This window comes from Balearica regulorum, chromosome 1, assembly GCF_011004875.1.
Source record: "Balearica regulorum gibbericeps isolate bBalReg1 chromosome 1, bBalReg1.pri, whole genome shotgun sequence".
NCBI lineage: Eukaryota > Metazoa > Chordata > Aves > Gruiformes > Gruidae > Balearica > Balearica regulorum.
The window spans coordinates 200,625,709-200,646,981 of record NC_046184.1 but is presented as its reverse complement, the minus strand read 5'-3'; the positions used below and the strand labels follow the sequence as shown (position 1 = coordinate 200,646,981).

The window sequence follows — 21,273 nt, the reverse complement described above, 5'->3', positions numbered from 1 at the left end:
TAGCGGCAGAGAGGGATTCATCTCGCTTCATAATAACCTCTCTTCCTGTGTACTAACCCAAGCTCAGAAAAATGCCCATTGGTGCTGAAGGAAAGATGAATAGGAGCCTTGTTTCTTACCTCATTTTCCAGCAAGTAAGATATGCTGTAAACTTGGGATGATCGACATGAGAAGGTGGCTAGAAGTATTTTTTTAAAAATTTTATTTTATTTGGATGGTATTAGTAGCAAACAAGCCAAGGCTGTCTTCAGGAGCCTGGTACTGCAAGATGCAGTAGTTCCGTGCCTCCCTGGAAGAAGTTAAACAGCCGTGGTTATAAGAGGTATGACACCAGTTAGACTTCAGGTCACGGGGGGGTATCTTTCAGAAGATGCTGCACTGTAGCATTGTGCCACAAGTTGGTATTTTAAATGTAATATATATTTTGTATTTGTGAGACTTGTTGCAGAATCTTCCAGTGTTACTGCTGTTGCTGGGAGAAAACTGGAGATAATTTGTAGCCCTTGTGCTACTGAAATGGTGCCGATTTGTAAACCTGAATTTCAGAGTTACATAGTCTCCTAGTTTTGCTCATACTGTTCTTAATTCAGTAGAAAATATAGAACTATTAGAAACTGTATTGAACAGAGTACCTCTGTTTGGTTTGTCTCCTGTTCCCTAGACGCATTTGTTAATGGGAAAGTGGATAGTTTTAATGAGGAAGATACACTGTGATGTTTCACCCTTTATATATTTGCTCTCCCAAATATTTTTACTTAATTAGCTCTTTCCAAGGCTAAAAGAGGCAATTCTTCATACCAGGCTTTATGGAAAGACTTCTATAAAATGAATAACTTGCAGTTTTGGGAAGAGTATACTTACCCCACTAAATTAATTCAATAACTTTTTGATTCAAATTCGTTCTTGAAAATGGAAGATTGCAGACTGGTAAGGGGAGCCAAATCCCTTGAATTTCAACTCAGGAGGTTTCTTCTGTTAGATGGTGTCTGCTGCTGTTCCAGGTTACAGACTCAGCCCTAGCAAGGCTGTGCATGTATCGCACTGATGTGCATACAGAATGCACACGTGGGCGGCCACAGAGACAAGAGAGGTAGAAAAGCTAAATGCAGGCAGGACTCACATGAACGTGAACAGCACGGGCAGCACAAGCTTATTCCTTCTTGTTGGCTGCTCAGGGTTGACGTTTGCTAGCAGAACTCTGAACACCCTCACTCCTTTGATTCACAAGCACACTCACATTCACCGATCCCTTAATAGCATGGGCCCTAAATGTCTGATAACCATACCCACACCAAAGGGCCTTTACACAGTCTCTGGTCTTGACCTTGGGTTTTTCCAGATGCTGGTCTGTCTTCACAGTCCCACAGTGCCTTTCAAATATTCCGTAATATGTTTGCTCTTTCCCATGAGACTGATAAACATAGATAACCTTGTTTCTCTTGGTCTTATCAGTTACAAAGTTCTGTGTGAACCTTCTCAAGGTTGTGCTTATGTCGTTCCTTTAGTGATCATCTATCTGTGACTTAGGAGTTCAGGTCTCTGTTACTATCTGCCTTACTGCTCATTAGGGTTAGTGTATTAGTGTTCAGTTTATTACTTTTTCTCCTCCTTGTCTTTGTCTCACTGTTAACAAAATATCCTTACAAACCACATTATTACATTCAAGGTATCCCTAGAGAGACTAGCCAGATAGATTTAAACATTATGTTCAAAAGGAGTATTTTCTAGTAATTTTTGCATCAGTATATAGGGGGGAGAGTAGGAGAGAGACTTTAACTTTATTAATTTTATATTTATTCACATACAGTTCTTTAGAATCTGGAAAGGATGCTTCCTCTGAAGAAGAAAAATGGAGTTATAATACTATTGGGATGATGTAACAGCCTCAGTACAGAGTTTAAGGCTGATGCTTAAAAAGCGTGAAGATTTCTGGGGGCATTTAGGGGAAGAAAAGGTACTAACAGCTGTACAGGATATCTTTTGCATGCTTGGATAGAGTACCTGGAGAACTGTGATCACCTCACGATGACTTAAAATCTGTATGAATTGAATTGATCCAATGAAGGATGCACCTGATGTAGGACCTTGAAAAAGAGATGTAGGTTCACTTATAAAGGACGAATTCATCTCCTTTAGAACCTGCAGTTGGCAAAAAGTTAGAATCAAACTGTGAATTTGCTTTTAAAAGCAGTAATGCTGATAATTTTAACTAGTAGGAGAACAGCAGTGTGACCAAGTCAGTTAAGATCTCAGCTGATAGTTGTAATGGATTATTTTTCCTTTGTGTATCTCGTGCCACACTGCATTCCTTGGGGTTTGCTTCCTACTGTAATGCTGCAGCCTTTGTCTCTTCCTACCTCTGGCCCCTGCTGCAATGCTCAGCCCATGCTGTGGCTGAAGCGTGGCCCAGATGGGAAAGCTCTCCGGGGGCAGAACGCCCCATGCCTTGTCCCTTCCTTTGGCAGCCCCGCTCCAGCTGGAGCTCTAGGCTCTATCTTGCTCCCAATCCTGCTTTTGCAAATGATTTCTGTTGATGACACAGTAGATACGATTTAAACGTTTGGTTTATTGTTTTATACAATAATGCTAAAAGTACTTGTAGCATATTGTAATAGATCATTGAATACTGTGTATAACAGGTCGAGAAAGAGAAAAGGCCCCTCAAGGATTTCTTTATTTTAACAATTTTTTACTCATGATTAAAAAAAATTATACGCAATTAAGAAAAATAGGTGCCATACAGTGCAAACCATTCAGTGTGCTGGAAGATAAATGCACCTGTGAAAAACAGTATTTGTAGTCTGAAATCAATCAATACATTAATTCTGAAGAGAGATTGCATCGTATTTCAAAGGAAATAATCTGAAGGGAAAAAAAAAATCTCGGTGCAGTATTTTGCTCTTTATTAAGTATAGCACTTGAATAGTCCTTCACTTTGAGGTGAAATTTGTCAGATTTCAGTGTAATTGTACAGTTGGTTTAATGTGGTGCTGGGTGAGGATGATAAAATCCTCTCACGTAGAGAGTGTGCCAGAGTAGGAACAAAACATAAAGGGAAGAGGTTGCTGCAGAGAGGAGCATTTAGCTGAACGGAAAGAAAAGTATTAGAGATGGAGAGATGTGTACAATACATCAGGAGAGTATTACTTTGTTAGGAAGCCTATCTGAGCCCTCTCATAGCTATTGTGTGCAGGCAATGCCGCTGTTATGTTCCAGCTGCAGAGCTATTAAGATAAGGGGAATGGACACTGACAGGTGAGTTAACAGGCATCCCTTTTCAGTCTTAGCAGCAGCATCTGTCCCTCCGGCCTCGCTGTGCTGCTGGCAGAGGCAAGAGCTTGCTCGCTGTTTGCTTTTCTTTCACTTCAACAGCTGGATGGGCTATACTTAAAGCTTCAAGTGCCCTTGAATGTTTTTTAAGAGTTTTCCAGCAAAATCAGAGTTCTTGGCCTCATCTCGTTGATGTGAAAAATAAGAAAATGAAATAACTGCGAGTAGGTTGTTTGTGTACACCCTAATCGGAAAATGCAGCTGTGGGTGGAGGCTGAAGTAGTGCAGGCTTGGCTTAACTTCAGCTACGGTGGAGTTGCAGCCTTAGTGCTGTAAGGGAGCTTCCAGCACCAGGCTGCTTGTCCTGCCAGAGGATGTAATGGCACAACTGCCCAAAGTGCTGACTTCTGACTGTCATGGGTCCTTCAGGCAACCTAGCAGCTTCTGACAGGAGTTGCACCCTTTGCTTGCTGAGGACTTGGGTACTGCTGGGTACCTGGATCTGCACGAGCAGGTGCAGATAGGTGTGGGATTTTCTGTCTTCTCTCACATCTGGTGTATTAGACTTGGGTGTTTCCTTAAGAGTGGCTGCATTAAGACAGCTCAAGAGTCTGTGACCTGTCTAGATTATGAATTCGCACTCTTAAATGGTGTCATCCCTTCAAAACCAAAAAGTGGCCACAGATGAAGTGCATCTTCATCAGCCCTTTTCCTCTACTTTTTGCTCAAAAATACTAGCGTGTTTTGCAGTGTAACTCCCATTGACTTTGTCATTAAGATTTTAGTTCACAGCTTTAAAAGTTACTTTTAAACACCGTTAACTAACTTAATTCCTTATATAATTCTGTTGAAACTGTATTTTCAGGTGAATTAGGGTTACCTTTACCTCTCTTTCTTTCTCTGTGTTTGTGTATGCATGTACAAAGTGGGATGGAACTGTCTGTGAATCCATTTGAAGAATCCCTTTGATTTCTGTAGGTTCAGAATCTGGCTCAGATGCTATTTTCACACAAAGTTGATTGCTGGACTGCCTCTGTATTTTAATGACTATGATTTAATCTCCCTTTCTTACTGGAAGGCTGTTTGTCAGAAAGAAACTGTATGTATACATGTGTCCTACCTTGTGTCCCTTTCCTCCTTGGTCAACGAATATCATAAATCGCTTTTGTGACAATATATATATGTTAAAAGTATGTATGTTTAAACCAGATGACCTACTTACCAACATTAAAAAAAATTTCTATCCCGAAAACATGTTCAGCACATTCAGATGTTAAACGAGAAAGGATTAATTTTCAGTTTTGTCAACTGATTTCCTCTGTTGGTTTTGTTCCAACAATGTCCTTGTAACGGTCAGTTTCTGCTAGTTTGTGTTTTCCTCTTTTAAATGAGAATGCCTTTTTTCCAACTGTCCCTTAAGAGTTTTCCCAGTGCTTGTTTAGTGTTTAAGATTTTCACTGTGTGGTCTTTCACATGCTTTTGATGCCACACTTTTCCTATGTTGTCTTAAATAGGTCATACTAGACCTATGTGTTTCAGTTTCCCTACCTATAAAGTAAACATCAGCTCTAACATCAGCTCTACAGATGAGGTTTACATTGTTATGTTTATATAGTTTGTTGCTTGAAGAGATTATTTAATAGATTTCTAAAGCTGAATATTAAGAGATTAAAAACAAAACAAAACAAACACAAAATAATCAAAAACCTTTTGCTTTTTTCCCTGAAGGTATTAAGATTTGCTTATTTAATAGTAACCAATTTTGTACTTAATTTCCAGATTTTTTTTTAAAATGATATTCAAAGAAATACTAATGAGTTGATTCAATTTTATCTTTCAGTTGGGAATGTTGCTTTGTTCTGGTGGTTGGAGCACTGCTTGCATGTAGACGATTTGCTAATCTCTATAACAAGACAAATATTAAACGACGTAGCAATATAAAATCTAGCAAAGTGACTACTGAAACAGAATTTTCTTACTCAACATGTATTCAGACCTCCCTAATTCTGTTTATTTTTAATAATTAATAAATAGTTCTCAATAATTCTAGTTTTTCTTCCATCCACCTGTGCAGAGCAAAACCACCATGGAAGAGGGCACAGTTCGATTCTGTGTTGGCTCGTGTGTGTGCTGATTGTGTAGCTAGAAGTTAGTAATCTTATTTTAGGGGCTGATGCCATATTTATTAGAGCTGGATTTTCAGATACCAAATTGCCTGCAAACTAAGCAGTTAAAAAACAAAAAACCAAAAACCAAAAAACCCAAAACCCCCCATATTTTGCATGTAAGCAGCACAAACTTGGTGTGAAATCTGAGAGAAGACAGATGTGGGATACCACGGTGCCATTTATTAAGTCACTTTTCAGAGCACATCTGTGCTTTAAAATTTGGGTGGAAACCAGCTCTTGAATATGACGATGCCAGTATATGAGAGATGCTATGAACTGTTGAGCAGCTGTGTGTATATTTTCTGTAGCACAGCTGACTGTCCCTAACTATATCCCACTAAAATAACAAGAGATAATAAAATACCAAGAAATAATATTAGGAATTGGTATCAACTAAGATGTATTTGCAAATGACAGCCAGATTTTTCCAGGCAACAGAGTGATTTTTTTCCAAACCTTAGCCACATCTAAGAACAGTTGTGTGGTAACTTCAGCTGTTAAATAGAATAGGTTGGTAGCTCCAAATTCCAGCATCGGTATGCAAAGGATCAAATATTAAAAGTCTTTGATCAAAACCTGCGGGAGGTCTCAAGTATTTAAATAAGAAGACTTCGTATGACTCATAGGAACATGAAATTTTTACAGGAAATAGGTTTGCCATAGGTTTTTTAATGCTCTCAGGGATAAATATGCCAGAAGATGCATTACTTGTATTGAGTGAAACTGCTTCTTGCCTTTAGGTAAGCAAATAGAAGAGGTCAGTGAAATTTTAGGCTGGTAAAACTGCAGTATATCACCAACTAAGGGAATTTATTTAATGTAAATCTGAGCAGTTATGACCTATGTTCAAATCTTTAAGAGAAAGAATTGAGATGTACTGTACAAATTGTTTACAAATTAAAAAGCTGAAAGAGTAAATTACTATATGAAACAAAGCTGTTAATGCATGCCAATAAACCCTATATTTTTTAATACTATAGTTAACCCTCTGGACAAAGTAAAATGAACTTTTAATCAACTATAGAAAGAAGAGAGTCAAAGGAAGAGGGGATTTCCAGAGGCAGGGGTCGGCAGGGAAGAATGTATAGCTTTCAAAATTACTGGATTTTCTTTTTTTATAATTAAAATCATGGCTTTTAAACTGCCTGTATATACATCTTTCACATATTCCTAGCCTCACCAGCTAGAAAGAGCTGCCATGCTATTATTCATTATTTCTTTTTGCCTCGACTTGAGAACATGGAATGTAAGTGTTAGAATATGTATTTCTAATAAGAAGTGGGAGTCTTGAGGGAGAAGTAAAAGGGGTATGAGTTTCTGTTTTAAAACCCGACAGTGAAAGAAAGAGGAAATACGAGTGTGAAGAGAAACCAGTGGCAGATTCTTAACTTCAGAGTTAAGAACAGTGAGTAGCTTTTCCGTATATTAGAATAAGCTTTGTCCATGTCTTTGTCTCTTTGTTAGGCAGAGCTGGTTCTGTTGTCGGATCTAGTGCAGGAAAGGTAGAAGGGTTCAATAACAATAACTCTTCTTTGTTTAGTTGAAAGCCAAATGATTTAGCTGTATTACATGATGGTGACTAAAAACATTAATCCCTGTGATTACTGAGGTAGTTAACCATCCTTGTTAACTAGATGTGTAATTGAGAGGAAAAAAAAAAGAGAATTTGCAGGAAATTTAAAAAGATGATCAAGAAGGTCTTTAAGCTGTTAATACCATTAATGTCGATTTTAAAAGGGTCTCAAAACAGCGGGAGAGTTCTAGAAGAGTTTGAGAACTACCATAGAAATACTTTTGAGGGAAATAAGCTGGTAACTCAGCCTGCTGTTAGTCCACACCAGAGTAATAGAATGACTGGCACAAGGCAGCCTTAATGAAGAACTAAATGAAAGGAATATAATGCTAACCAGTGTGGTTTTGTGGAAAGTAGGTGTGTAGTGAACTGTGTGTGTATATCTGTTTTTATCAGAGCAGAATCTGATTTGTAAATACATCCATGGAATACACTGCAATTTCTGCACTTAAGTGTTTTAAATAATAAACAAACATGGTACAAATTAAATGGACCAAGACCTCAGTATGTGGAACATCCCAAACCAGTGGTTTCTGATTAAGTAGATGTTTCTAGTGGGTCCATGGGATTTCTTCCATGGGAAGTGTATTATTTCAAGATATTTTTTTTTAGTGACATGGAAGAAAGCTTTCTTGCTAGGTTGGGCTCAAACAAAGCAAGCTGTGTTTTAAAATAGGCAGAAATACAAATTTAGAGTAGAATTTTAAGACTGCGAGCTCTTCCCTTAGAGATACAGACGTTGAAAAAGATTTGGGTGATGTGATGGTTGATCAGGTCAACATGAACTATTGCAGTGGGATTGTTCTGACAGGATCAAAAGGGCTAGTAGAATTATTTAATATACAAACAGAAGTGACAGGTTGGTTTGGGGAGATAGTGAGATATTTGGGAAAGTAGACCTAACCGCTGAGAAACATGTGGAGTTGATTTTCTTCAAGTTACAGAAGAGAAAGTTAAGAGGAAGCATGATCAGCATGTATCTACATAGATACCTAAACTTTGATAACGGAGGTTCCTTCAAACTGATCGATGAATAAGTTAGACAGTTGAGACAGAGTCTAAAAATCAAAGCTAAGTAGGCTCAGACTAGTAACAGCAGTAACTAGTAACAGCAGCTAGTTTTGAAAGATTGTGGTGTACAATCCTTCAGTGAAATGTTTTAAAGTCTAGATAGAACATTCTTCTAAACCAGGATATGACCACTGCAGTTCTACTGCCTGTGTTCTGCTGGTCAGGCACATTGATCCCATCAGCTGTCTTGTTTCATAAGTCCTTGAATCCATGGTTCTTGATCTATCCAAACTGATCCTTAAATGACATCTAGATGGTCTGCATTTATCCACTGCTCAAAACCTGCATATACTACTTTGCTGATCTAAGACGATGAATGAATGTTCTGGCTACTGCCTTTAAGGGGAGGTTGCTTGGTTTTGGTCTAAAGGGGCTGGAAGCACTTTCTTAGAAGTTAAGCTACAACAAATTACTGCATTGATTTTTGGTTAAACTTCTTTCATCCTCACTGTCAATAGCTTGGAAAGGACATGAGTAGATTTTTCAGCTGTGAAGAACGTGCTATACGGATGCAAAGGAGAGCTGTTCAATATAAGTGCAAAAGAAAATATGGGTGCTTGACTTCACCATCGTAGATAAGAGAGTATTTAATCAGATTGTGATGTTTCAGAGCTTTATCTGACAGCCTCATGGCTCTGTGTTATGAAGTTATGCTATAACAGAATGTCAGCCAGTAATATATATAATTAAGTATTCATACCTTGAAACATAATCTTTTTTTTCCTGCCCTAGTAAATTGGATTTTTCATCTCTAAATTATGTGCCATTTTTACAAGTAATGATTTATAGCTTGGATAGAACAGTGATAAAATCTGGTATTCTTATTGTGTTACAATTTAGGTATTCCAAGAAAATCCACACTTTTCTGTTGTTTTTTCCCATCTGTGGAAACTAATGTTGAACAGCTTAGTAGTTACAGATAGTTACAGACTTACCCATAGATGAACAGAATCTATTAACATGAAATAAGTCAATATCCAACTGTTTGACTGGTTCAACTTTGCCTCATTTGATACTTTTTACGGCTGTCTTACAGCGCGTTGTCCGTGTGTGTTCTGCATGGGCCCGTATTTCTTCCGAGCAGTAGCAATGTGAGAATGAATGACATGGTAATTAAAATACTCATCTGAGTCTTTGGAGATCTGTGTCCCTGGCTGTGCTGTAGCATTTCTTTGTAACCTAAGGCAAGGTAGTTAATTTTGGGGGTTTTATGCAGTCGTATAAAAGGGCGTCTTTATTATGTGAGGATATTACCTTGGCACAGTAGCATATACAGTTGTCCTCTAAGTAATAGAAAATAAGGTCCTGACTGAGGATAAGTATTTAGGCATTTGCTCAGCACGCTGTACGTACTTACACATGTGCTTGAAGTGGCATATAAATTTAAGCAGTACCTTAATAGGATTGTTTCCAGAATTGAAGCCTAAGTTAAAGCCTGACTGCTATACCTGTATTAGCAAGTGAAACAGCCCAATGAGAGCATGACTGCAGAGTAAGATGGTTGGTGCTGAGAGCCAGATTGCGTGCTCTGTGGTGGTGGGGTGTACTGGATTAGGTCTTACCTGATGCTTTGAACTGAATCCCTTTGAGGGAAGTAATTCCTCTACTCCGTATTCATGACATCATCCTACACGCCACCACTGCCCCCAGTACAGGAGGGCACTGGCAAACTAGAGCGAGTTCAGCTGAGGTCCTGAGTTGGTGGTCCTGCGAAGAGAGGCTGGGGGAGCTGGACTTGTTCAGCTGGAGCAGAGGTGGCTTTGGGGGAGCCTGACAGCAGCCCCCAGTGCCTGTGGGAGGTCATGGAGGAGATGGAGATGGGAGCCAGGCTCGAGAGAGGAAGAGACCATGGCCATAAGTTAAACCAAGAGGTTCAGCATGGATGTAAAGGAAACTTTTTCTGTGTGAGAACAGTCAGGTGGCACAAGTTGCCCAGAGATGTTGTGCAGTCTCCAGCCTTGGGATTTTGACCTGGCTGGATGAGGCCCTGCACAGCGTGGCCTGACCTCAGAGCTGACACTGCTGTGAGCAGGAGGTTGGACCAGAGACGCCCTGATGTCCCTCCCAGCCGGAATGATCCTGTGACCCTGTGAATGCCCAACGTTGATTGGCGTGTATTAGCTATGCTCCTGAAGACTGCCTTGCAGCATGAAACAGCGGAAGCAGGCCTCATGAGGACGTTGGCTTCTGAAATGCACTCCTAACTCCAACTTACTGCCAATGCAGATGTGCCCTATGCAAAATATGCTTTTGTTTTTCATTGATGAGGAACCAAATCCCCTCTCTCTCCCTCAAAGGAAAAAAAAATTAAAGAAAAAAGAAAAAAAATAATCTTGATGGCGTTTCCTGTTGATCGCTGCTGTCTTGTGTTTCTTTTGTACATCTGATTTCAGTCTTTGCACCTATTAAATTTAGAATCTTTTTGTGTCTTTACTATTTTTTAGACACGTGTATATTATGCTGTTTGGCATACTCCTATGGCATTATGTCAATCTCCCACTTTCATAGCTGTCTTCTCAGTGCTCTTTTGTAAATCCCTTGAGCAGGAGCTTTGCTGCTATATTGGCTTAAGCCTGTGGCTGTGGTTAAGACACTGTCTTCATATACCATAGAATTTTTCTCTCTAAAATTTTCTAGACTATCCAATTTAAAAGCTGCTTTGTCCTGCTTTGTAATATTTGGTGTGTTACTCTCTAGCTCTGTTCTCTTTCACTCTTGCAGTGGTAAAGTTTGAAAAGGATCACAGTTTTAGCAGAAAAATGAGAGAACCCCAATGGTGACCCCAAAAAGCAAAGAATGTACAACTAAACCATTTAAGACCAGAGTGGGTGAAAGTGGAAAACTTAAGTAAAATCATTAGAAAAGCATAAGTAAAAATTACCATAAATTAATACAAATTTGTCTTGGAAGAGAAGGAATCATGACATGGATGACCGTGTTATGACCATGAGGTCATGATGCTTAGGTCTAACCTGTTGGAGAGCAGGCTGCCTGTGTCCGTACCAGACAGTACTTGATCCTGGTGGCTTCTTTTGCCCCATATGATGCCCTTGTGGCCTTAAATGTAATTTTTTTTTTAATTGTTTTTTCTTACTTTAACAAACCTGAAATAAGAAGACAGCTGTGTTGCATCTGTCTACAGTGGCGGGGTTTTTGTTTTGTTTCATAGCATGTGGTGAATACCCTGGCATGTAGCTGTGAGGGTATCGAGGTGTTTGTACCATACAGCTTTGCACACAGCATTGGAGAACTGTATAAAGCAGAGAGACGGAAACCTCATGCAGTTTTGTCCCTGTCTTTTGGGAGAGGGATGAATTTTGATTTGTAGAGAACAGATTGACTTCCTCAGAAAGTGAGTTTGAAAGTAAGCTAACACTTCTGTAGTTTGGTCAATTGGGAGAATAGAAAATGATACATACCAGACAAATAGCTCAAAAGAGACTGAATTAGACACCAGTTTTGAAAATCTTGGTGGCTGTGTTCTCCTTTTCCCAAGTCTGCACTCAAACACACTGCTTTTCCAAGCAACTTTGTGTGGTAGCTACCAATAAGCTTTGGTACCATCGTGATGATATGGCGCCAGGACTACTGCTGGAGCTGGAACTTTCTCATTACTCCCATGAGTGAGCTAAATGTGACTGGTCTTCAGCCTTCTCTGTGCTGAGGGGCTGCCCCTGGACTGATGTTAAAGTAATGTCCCCTTTTATGTGGACTCAGTTCTAAACATGCTGATGCTAGCAGTGGCCTATATTGCTCAAAGAAACTGAGAGTTGTATTCCATAAACATTTTTATGCTAGCATAAAAAAGTTTCAACGCCAATCTCATCAGCATCACTAAGACAAAAGAAGGAGCGGTGAGGTCTTCTAAGGGACACCTCACCTGAATTTCTGTCCTTACTTCATGAAATAGATAATGTAAAGGATGTTCAATTGGAAGGACCTGACAGAGTCTAAATTACAGATAATCCTTCAACTGGTTTAAAAATAAACCAATCCAAATAAGAACAACAACAAAAAAGCAACAATAAATGTCAATTGAATTAAATATCTTGGCCATTTTTGTATGCTCAGAAATTTGGCAGGCATCTTTGAATGATTTTTATCATTGTGTTTTGCTCATTTTCCCATAGCAGAGTCCCTTTGGTGGAAGGAACTTAATGTTATAGTTTCTGAATTGATGCAATTACTAAGCAAATGCTATTGTAGAATGTTTGTAATAATAGAGATACGAAAGCTAGGGAGAACACATTTTAGCTTTCACTCCCCAGTTGCTTTAGTAATTCTGAAGTTAGGAAAATTATCATTTTAGTTTGGTAAATGCATTGGAAAGCCACTGAGAAATACAAAAAGTTGGATCTCTTGGTGCCATTTCAAGTACCTTGTTTTAGAGGCAAATACTAACTTTGTCAAAATACTTACGTGCATCATTCCTTTAAGAGTAACAAGTCTCAGTGAAGATGAAATGTGAGTTTGAATCATTCTTGTAGTTTTATTTCCTTTAAGAGCAAGAAGAATGAGTAATATCTCAATCAGATCTTTTTATTTATTGTTTTTCATCAGTAATATGTAGGGGGAATACCACCAGTGTAGCATCGTGTGCATTAAAAATATTTAGGTGGCTTAACTTTAATCTTAAAATATTAAAAGAAAAAAAACAAAACAAAACATGCGTTTCCTTTAAAACTGTGCATCTTTTTTGTTTTAGGAGAAAAGGCTGAAAGAAAAAGCAGCAAGGAGAGAAGCCAGGAATAAGAATGCACAGGTAAGGATTTTTGTTGTTCTGATCAAGCTACCGATGTGTGTTTCAAACTGTCTTTTAATTATTTCATTCCTTTCTTTAACAAGCAAGGTTGTGATTAATGACTCTTTAAAGACATGTTCTGTTTGCTTGCCTTTTCTTACTCCCTTGCTCTGATGCGGTTATGATGACTTGCTGTGGAAGGATACTGAGAAAGCACAAATATGTGTGTATATGTATATATGTGTGTGTGTATAAAGATATAACATGTATGGAAACCTTTTGGAATTGCAGCCTCTTTATTCTACATATCAAGTGATTCGCAATTTCAGCTGCAGTGCTGATGCCTTTTTTTTTTTTTTTTTTCCTGAATACTTGGTCATGTTTATAACTTGCAAGCAGTAAGATTTTTTTTGGTGTCAAATCTCCATTTAAACTTGTTTCTGCCAAACCTTTTCTTTAAACAGCAAGTATTTATATTGGAGTTTATTCCTTCCCCTTGTTAGACCCACAAATAAAACCTTTGCTATCATTTTATTTATGCGTACATTACTAATATCCTAGAGGCTGTTCTAGTTTGCGATATTGCTTGGTTTGTGATAAACTGAGATTTCATTCAGCAGCAATGATTTTCAAGAATATGGACAGAGTAATGTGTGCCATTTCTCACACTGCATCTCCTTACACTACACATGAATAGTTACGGTTTGTTCTTGGCAGTTAGCAACTACCTTACTCCCTTGAGAAAATGGATAATGTTCTTTGTCCAGTTTTTGCAAGCTGGCTGTATGCTGGGAGGCTTAAGTATAGGAAGATGCTTCATTCTGTAGTTCTGAAGTGGAAAGTAATTACAGTTTAAAATGAAAAGCCTCATAATACCAAGTATTAAGTATTATTCTGTCTTCAAAGATGGCAAGCTATGAGAGCTGTTGGCATCGTGACTCCCCAATCAAGCAATAGAAATTTTCTGCATGTAATTGAATGTATGGAGATGCATACTTTTTAATGTATTGAGCAAGCATTTTAGGAAAATTACGGAATGAATGATTAACAAACATCTTAATATAGGGAGAAAATGTTGATCAAATCAGGCTGTATTGCATTCGTAAATGCTGCTTGTTAATCTTGCCTCTTTTTAAGGAATAAAAAAATCCTCCAATGTCATTCAGCAGCTGGAGAAATAAACCCATTCCTTTCAAAAGGATCTGCTTGCTGATGTACTTCCATCCTATTCTTTGCCAAGCAAACGAATCTCTTTGTCCTGTTGGAAAACGAATGAAGTTGATCTCTATTGAGGACCGATCTGGCCGTGTGTGTGTGGGGGTGTGTCCGTGGGTACAGTATGGGTTAAATGTGGAGCCTCAAAACTGTGTAAGATAAAGCCGCAATTCGATGCACCTCTGCCTCTCTTCTGTGCAACGCTCGCACTTGGAAAGCTGATTTGCTAGTCCTGGTCTAGTGTGAGATTGGTATATGCTTTCTGTGAGAGTACCAACTGTGCAGACCTGCTATTACTTTGACTTAATTTTATTCCTGAAGCACTTAGCTCACTCTCTGCAAGAAGGTGCAAACCTCAAGAGCTGACATGTGTCCTTGATGAAAACTGTTGGGCTTTTTCTCTTGCTTAGAGGCTATTTTTGCCAGAACTGTGTGCAGCAGAGTCCTGTCGTTTTCAGTGGGACTCATTTGAAGAGAAAATGCTTCTGCTGGGAAAGGCTGCCAGCTTGGAGCCAGGCCGTTCACGCCTGGAAGTGGAAGGGAGCAGTAGACGATAGATAAAGGTGGCAGTTTCCGTCTGGTGGGTGTCTGAGGAATTAATTAAGAACACTCCCTGCTTCACAGAATCTTAGAGATGAAGCCACAGTAGCTGAAGCTCTCCACAGTCCGTGTGGGATATGACTGAAGCAGCTCCTAGGAGACACCTAGGGGGGAGAAAAAAAAAAAAAGGAAACAGTAAAACACAGAAACTATTGAAACAGAAACTAGTTTAGAAAATATATGCTGCCTAAATCAGGAGTCAAAAACGTTCATGTTTTCACTAGTGCTTTCAGCATATGGCTTGTGATCCACTTACTCAGCCATACCCAAATCCTTTGGCACTTAGTAGCATTTTCTTAAAAGAGAAAGGAATAAGGAGAACCAAAAAAGCAGAAAAGGTATTTTTAGTTATATTAATGCAGTTTAGCAGCTGGATAAAAGGGCTAGATCAACAATTATGATCAGCCAGACACTTCAAAACAGCTGTGGTCATAATTTGTTGTTCCACATCTACCCACTTTATTCCTCGTTTTATTAACTGTGCCTCTCTCATGTTACAAACTTACAGAGTTTTATTTATTATCTTTCACTAGTACGCAGCCCACTGGGTCATGACCAAAACATCAATTTACTTTCCCATTCTAAACATTCAATAATAATTCATCAATTATGACTTTTGCATCTCTGCTTTAGTATAATTCTTGTTGCCCTGTTGTTGGTTGTGCCCTGTTTTTGACTGGACAGGGCCTGACGTGTTATTCTTTATGTATGCTGTTTCTTTTCCAAAACTGGAAAGGGAATTTATTTGGAACTAAAACTTTATGGTTTACAGTTTGTTTATTTTCACCCTTTAAACCATACACTTGTAGGACTTAATTCTAGACTAAATTTAATCTTAGATTCCAGGATTGTGATACTCTTAGTTTTAGGATTTCTCTGTTCTCTACACGTTCATCCCTTTCCTGTGACAGGAATCTTGACTTCCTGCCATTTTTCATTTACTCTACCTATATTTTTTTAACTCATGGCCTACTCTTTTTAATAACAGCTTTCCTTCTGTTTTATACCCCCATATTGTTTTGGAGAGGACAGGAAGTATCTCTAAGTTACGTTGGTTTTCTTCTTTCATTTCAAACTTTAATGCCTTGCATGAGTGCAGTTTTTTGTCTGTATGCCAACAAAAATGAAAGATCACAGGAGAGTGATCTTTCCTACTTTTTCTTCTGGTGCCACAGGAGCAATTTCAGGGAAGGTTTTGCTCAGCCTTTGCTGCGCTGGAACGGGGCAGGCTTCCTGCAACTGGAATTGAACAACCAAATTCTCCACTGAATGTGCTTGAGCAGGGGATTAGATGAGTAGGTAGCTGCAGTGTTATTGATTTCACCTTGAATAAATCCCCATGCAATAAATAAACTGGGGAAGAAGCGAGGGCTCTTAAAGGATGCTTTGGAGAAAGTATTTATTGGAATTTATGACCGTTATTTAAATTTGGGTGCAAAAAGCTGTGAAAACAGATAAAGACGTTTTCTCTTATATTCCTATTGAAGAAAAACTGGAAACTTAGGTTTTGGGGATTTTTTTTTTTATCATCAGATATTTAATTGTCTCCTGGTTTAGGAGAATTTGATGAGATATTTACAAATGCAGTGTTTCAAGATGAAAAAAGCAAATATTTTATCCTCACTCAGTACTGATAAAATTGCAGTCCTCAAGCCCTCAAACAAATTTTGATCCTGTTTGCTTGAAGATGGTCTAGAGAAAATTAGCCAACTGTGTTGTCTTTTGACCAGGAAGAAGTAAAGCAATGTGGAGGAGCTGCAGTAACATGGATGGCTGCTCTGAGGCAGTAGCTGGGGGTTACTTGGTGAAGCCAGCCCCTGGCCTCAAGCAGGACGACCCTGTGCCATGCAGTGCTCCACTTTTGCCTTTGCTCTTTTACTTCTAGTAATCTATCACATACTGATTTCTTAGTATACATAAAGGACTTTTATTTTAGGTTTTAACCAGCATTTGAAGGTCCTTGCTCTGCAAGCAACTGTTAGCTGCAATGAAGCTAAACAGGACTGTATTCCTCCTTAGTGAGTTTAGTGTTTTCCTATGCTGATGCCTTAGAGCAGTATTGATGTGTTAAGAATTCTGAAGTGAGGAAGGTTTTGGTTTCTTTTAAAGAAAAATATTTTTGTGGAAAAGGCATTTTCCAGGATCAGCTGAAGAAGTCTGTGGGTCAAGGTCGGGGGGCAGAGCAGGAGTCTGGAGAAGATGCTCTTTCCTGCCCGAGCACCAACATGCTTTGTGATCCTCAGCTATCAGCTCCCAACATCATGCAAGAAATGATAACTAGCCCTTAAAAGAAGGCATCAGTATCTGCTCGAAATAGTTTGGACAGCATCTGTAAGCAGTGCCAGGAGGTAAAACTTGCTCAGTCATGACAGTTTGGTGCATCAGTTCAGCCATTGGCAGTCCTATAGCAGTTACACCATGCTGGTATCCGAAGTGAAACAGAAAAACCTGAAAAAGGGCTGACTAGCAGACCAGACGCTGTTTACCCAAGGTCCATAAGAAAAATGTAGCCTGCTGAAAACCTAGAGAAATCCAGCTTGAACGCATACTCCTTAGTGAGAGGGTATTTCTGTTTTAGAAAAGAATGAAGAGGACAAATCATTGGAATAAAGTTGAGGACGGGGATTGTTATCAGGCTGGAAAACTGACCAAGCACTTGGTTGTCAGGGGCACTTTTTCATCGGAATGAATTCTTGCTGAATAATTGTAGAGTATTAAAAGATCAACAGCAGGATAATAAATATGCTTTAACATTTTTCATGCTCGCTCTTTCTCCCCTGCTCTCTCCCCAAAATATTTTGCTATTCCCAGAGGAATTAGTACTTGTGTATGAGATTTTTACATATTTTACAAAATGCATGCTTGAGATACTTCATATATATAATTTAAGATTTTCACAGAGTCACAATGAAGTCAGGAATCTTTCTACTCTGTTATGAAGGGATTTATGTGAACACATCTACAAAATACACCTGGGTGAGCAGGAGGCACATACTTAAAGATATGACAGATTCAGGCATTGATATCTGCCTGTATCGCATCATTGTAAGGTATAATCCTCAATACAGCATTCTGTTTTCTGCACCTTATGCCATGCTCTGTTGAGATTTTAACCAGAAAAATACTTAAAAAGACTGTTTGCTTTTAATCTCCAGTACCCTGCATGGGATTTGAGATACACTTGCTGAATATAGCTCAAGAAATCTTTGCACCATGTGGCAAAATTCAAACAAGAATGGGACAGAGTCTGATCTCTTGGGTAGCTATTGCTAATAATCCACTGGGAGAAATATAATCTTTAAAATATGATGAAAATTCTGCACCCACAGTATATCATTCCTGTGGTTACTGGAACTGACTTCTATTACCTGACAGCTCTGCTTCTCCCTTGAATTTCCCTTTCCTTGCGATCTAGCCCATGATCCAGTGTGGATGTGAACAGTAACTTCAGTGTGGAGAGGGGTTTGCAGGAGTGAAGGAGGAATTTGGTCTGTGCCTCCTCTGAATACAGGTTCCTAACTCCCTTTGATCATTGTATCACTAGGTCTTCTTGGGAAAGTCTCATGGGATGCCATGCACACTGATGGTTAATGGTGAAGGTGCTTTGGTTCTGGATCACCTCTTACGGATGGTGTTGAGGAGCTGTTGCTTGAGCTCCCTGTGATTTCTGGAGCTGGAGCAGGGTTTCAGGGCTAGATCTTTCTGGTGGTCTGGAGGATATAGAGGTTGTAGAGTTCATTTTGTTCATAGGAGACCTCAGGGAGGATTAGGTTGTCCTGATACTACAGCCTCAGGACAGGCTATATCTTGTCACTACTGTTTGATACTTGGAAAGGACTTAAAGTTATTCTTCGTTAATAATTATTCTTCGTTCTGCAAACCACAAAGAACAGCAAAAAATGAAACGATGATACTTCTATTCAGCTACAAAACCTTCCAGTATCTCTTGTGTGGGGAGCTTACAACTGAAATTAGCACGTGAATTAGATCCCTTTTATTAAGTGAAGCTTCTTTCTTAAAACAATGTAATTAACCTTAATTTAGACATATCTCTGGTCTGTTAGCTCTTGTGTTCTGTATGCATACCCAAAGACTAGAAGTAGCTTTATTTATTCATTGCAAGCTTGTTTTGAATTTCTTTGAGAAGCTCTGTGGATAAACAGAGTAACTTGGAATATCAACATTTTAACCTACTAATTTAGTAACTTCAAACAAGTTTCTTAAGGCAGAATCATGATTTCAAGTTCAAGTTGTTAAATGGAAAATAAAGAAATTGCGGATTCTGAACTACTTGTATTCTATAATATTTTTAAAAGCAATGTATTCTACAATATATGTTAATATTTGAAAATGAGTATTATGTGCCTGTATGGAAATGTTACCTGTATTTTGCTTTTTGAAAATAACATGTTGATGATTCCAGTTAATATAACACTTGAATTGCTTTAAATGAAGCTGTAATAAGTCCTGCCTTTTCTGCAATTAAGTACGTATGTCGTTAAACCAATATTTCGGTGTCATAACCCTGAACAAGTAACAGGGAAGTATTCTGATGGATTGATTTGCCAATTATGCATGCTTCTGTGAACCTTTTCACTGCAGCCACCAGCACACAGGGGATTTTAAATATATTTATCAGATTGACCATTTAAGCTAATTGTCCATAGCCATAGCAATTGAATTTTGTGAGTATAATATTCACAACTGTTGTTTTTAATCATATGTGGCATGTGATGACAGTCTGCTGCTCTACACGGAGTACGCTGATGATTCACTAGTCGCTGAGGTGATTTCTTTATAGTTCTGGCAGAAGCATTGATTGGGGGGACTGTGGACCTTGCACGTGCCCTCTTATCCCCTGAAGGTCTGCTGGGATGAGGTGGATGCACACTGGATCAGCACAAATGCATTTTCATTACAGTGTCTGACATAGCTATACCCTATGCTTTGATTTGTATTTGCTTTCAGATTTACGGTAGAGAGGAAACTTCTTTTTTCTTTAACCTTGTGTTTTTCTTATTTTTGGGGGTTGCAGTTCTAGGGGAGCTTTTGTTAAAATAGGTAATACGGATTTGTAACAGCAGAGGAACAGGATTTCTGGTATGTTAGGGAGCACAAAGGTTATTTTCTTACTTGATTGCAAATTATTTTCTTAAATTTCTAGGGCAATACTGAGGAAATTTCTCCAGTAGCTAGGTTAAATTCCAGGAAGATTGTACTGTTTAATTCATTACTCTTTAAGGAATTTGTTGTTTTTGGAATGTCCGTATAAGTTTGATAGCATTGGAACAGGAGCTTTGGAGCCATCTTAATTTTCCACTGCTGAGCTTCAGACTTTTCAACATGTTAAAGACCAAACATTTTTGTGTATTTCAGAATCAACAACATTTTGGCATTGAGAGGATAAAAAAAAATCTCAGTAATTTTTTTATTAAAGACTTAGGCTATCAAAATTGCAAAATTGTGAATTGAACTAAGTATGTCCAACATACATGCATTTCTCTCTTCCTCTTGAATTATGTGGGTTTTGTTAGCATTTATTTTGATCATATAGTGACGAATCACTCGTGGTAGTTGTAGAATTAAGGAGTGCTTTGGCACCGTTCCACCCAGGCTCTTGAATGGGCGTCAGAAAATAACTGAGTGGCTCCTTGAGTCACTGCTTGAGGTCTGTCTCTCCTTTGAACAAGGGAGGTATATATTATTCCACTTCATTTTTTCCTCTTTGCCTGTCTCCGTGGATATTAGGAGCAGGATTTCACCTTTGGGTTCCTTCCTGCATGTAGCAGTGTGGTGGAGCACGGGGAAAGCAATAATGAGAGCTCTGTTAGTCTTGCACAGATACCTTTCTGAGGCTAACGATTAAACCCCCGTAGCTAAGGTTATATACATTTTTCCATTTGAATACACATTTTATCAATTCAGGCAACACATTTCAGTCAATACGTGTATTTAGAAAAACAATAGGTATGCAAGAAACCAGACAAGAACTCTTTGTGCATTGCAAAGTGCAAACACATATATTCAAGGGCCAAGACCTTCCAACCTGAGCTTCAGATTTCCATTTCAGCATTGATTGAATGTTTTCATGCTTAACTGTATAGCACCATGTTCTGTAAACTTAAATAGGGGGAGGAGAGAGCACTGGGACTTAGCTTTGTGATCACTGTCCATCAGTATGTAGGCATTTCATTTTTGAATATGCTGTCTTGTAAAGGTGGATAACTAGCCGCCACAATGTGGTTTGGAATTTATATGTAAATTAGCAGCATCTTTTCATCTTGGCTTCCGTAATTTCTTGTTCAATTTCTTTCCTGATTTGACGCCCTCCTCAGCAGTCCCAATCTGAGCAGAACACAAATGGTCACTCTGCCCCTGCTTGAAAAAGCTGTTCTAAAGTGTTATAAACCATCCTTTAAGCATTTTCATCTTAGTAAACGGACCACTATATGAAGTTAATGACATTTAATTTGTTAATCTGCTCTATGCTACTAGTTAATAGTGTCTAGTAACCAATATTTGAAATTTCTCTCCCTCTAAAGCACAAAATGTAAAGCTGTATAAAAAAATATATAAAGAAATAAAAAATATAAAAAAATATATAAAAAATATAAAAAAAATATAAAAAGTATACC

At 38.6% G+C, this 21,273-nt stretch overlaps 1 protein-coding gene across 1 annotated transcript in view; it reads left to right on the top strand.

Moving 5' to 3' along the window:
* DDX10 (DEAD-box helicase 10) overlaps positions 1-21,273 on the top strand; it is a 191,769-nt gene that overhangs the window by 123,134 nt on the left and 47,362 nt on the right. The window contains exon 16 of the mRNA XM_075742273.1: positions 12,788-12,844. Coding sequence (XP_075598388.1) covers positions 12,788-12,844 — 57 coding nt within the window. The remainder of the gene's footprint in view (positions 1-12,787; positions 12,845-21,273) is intronic.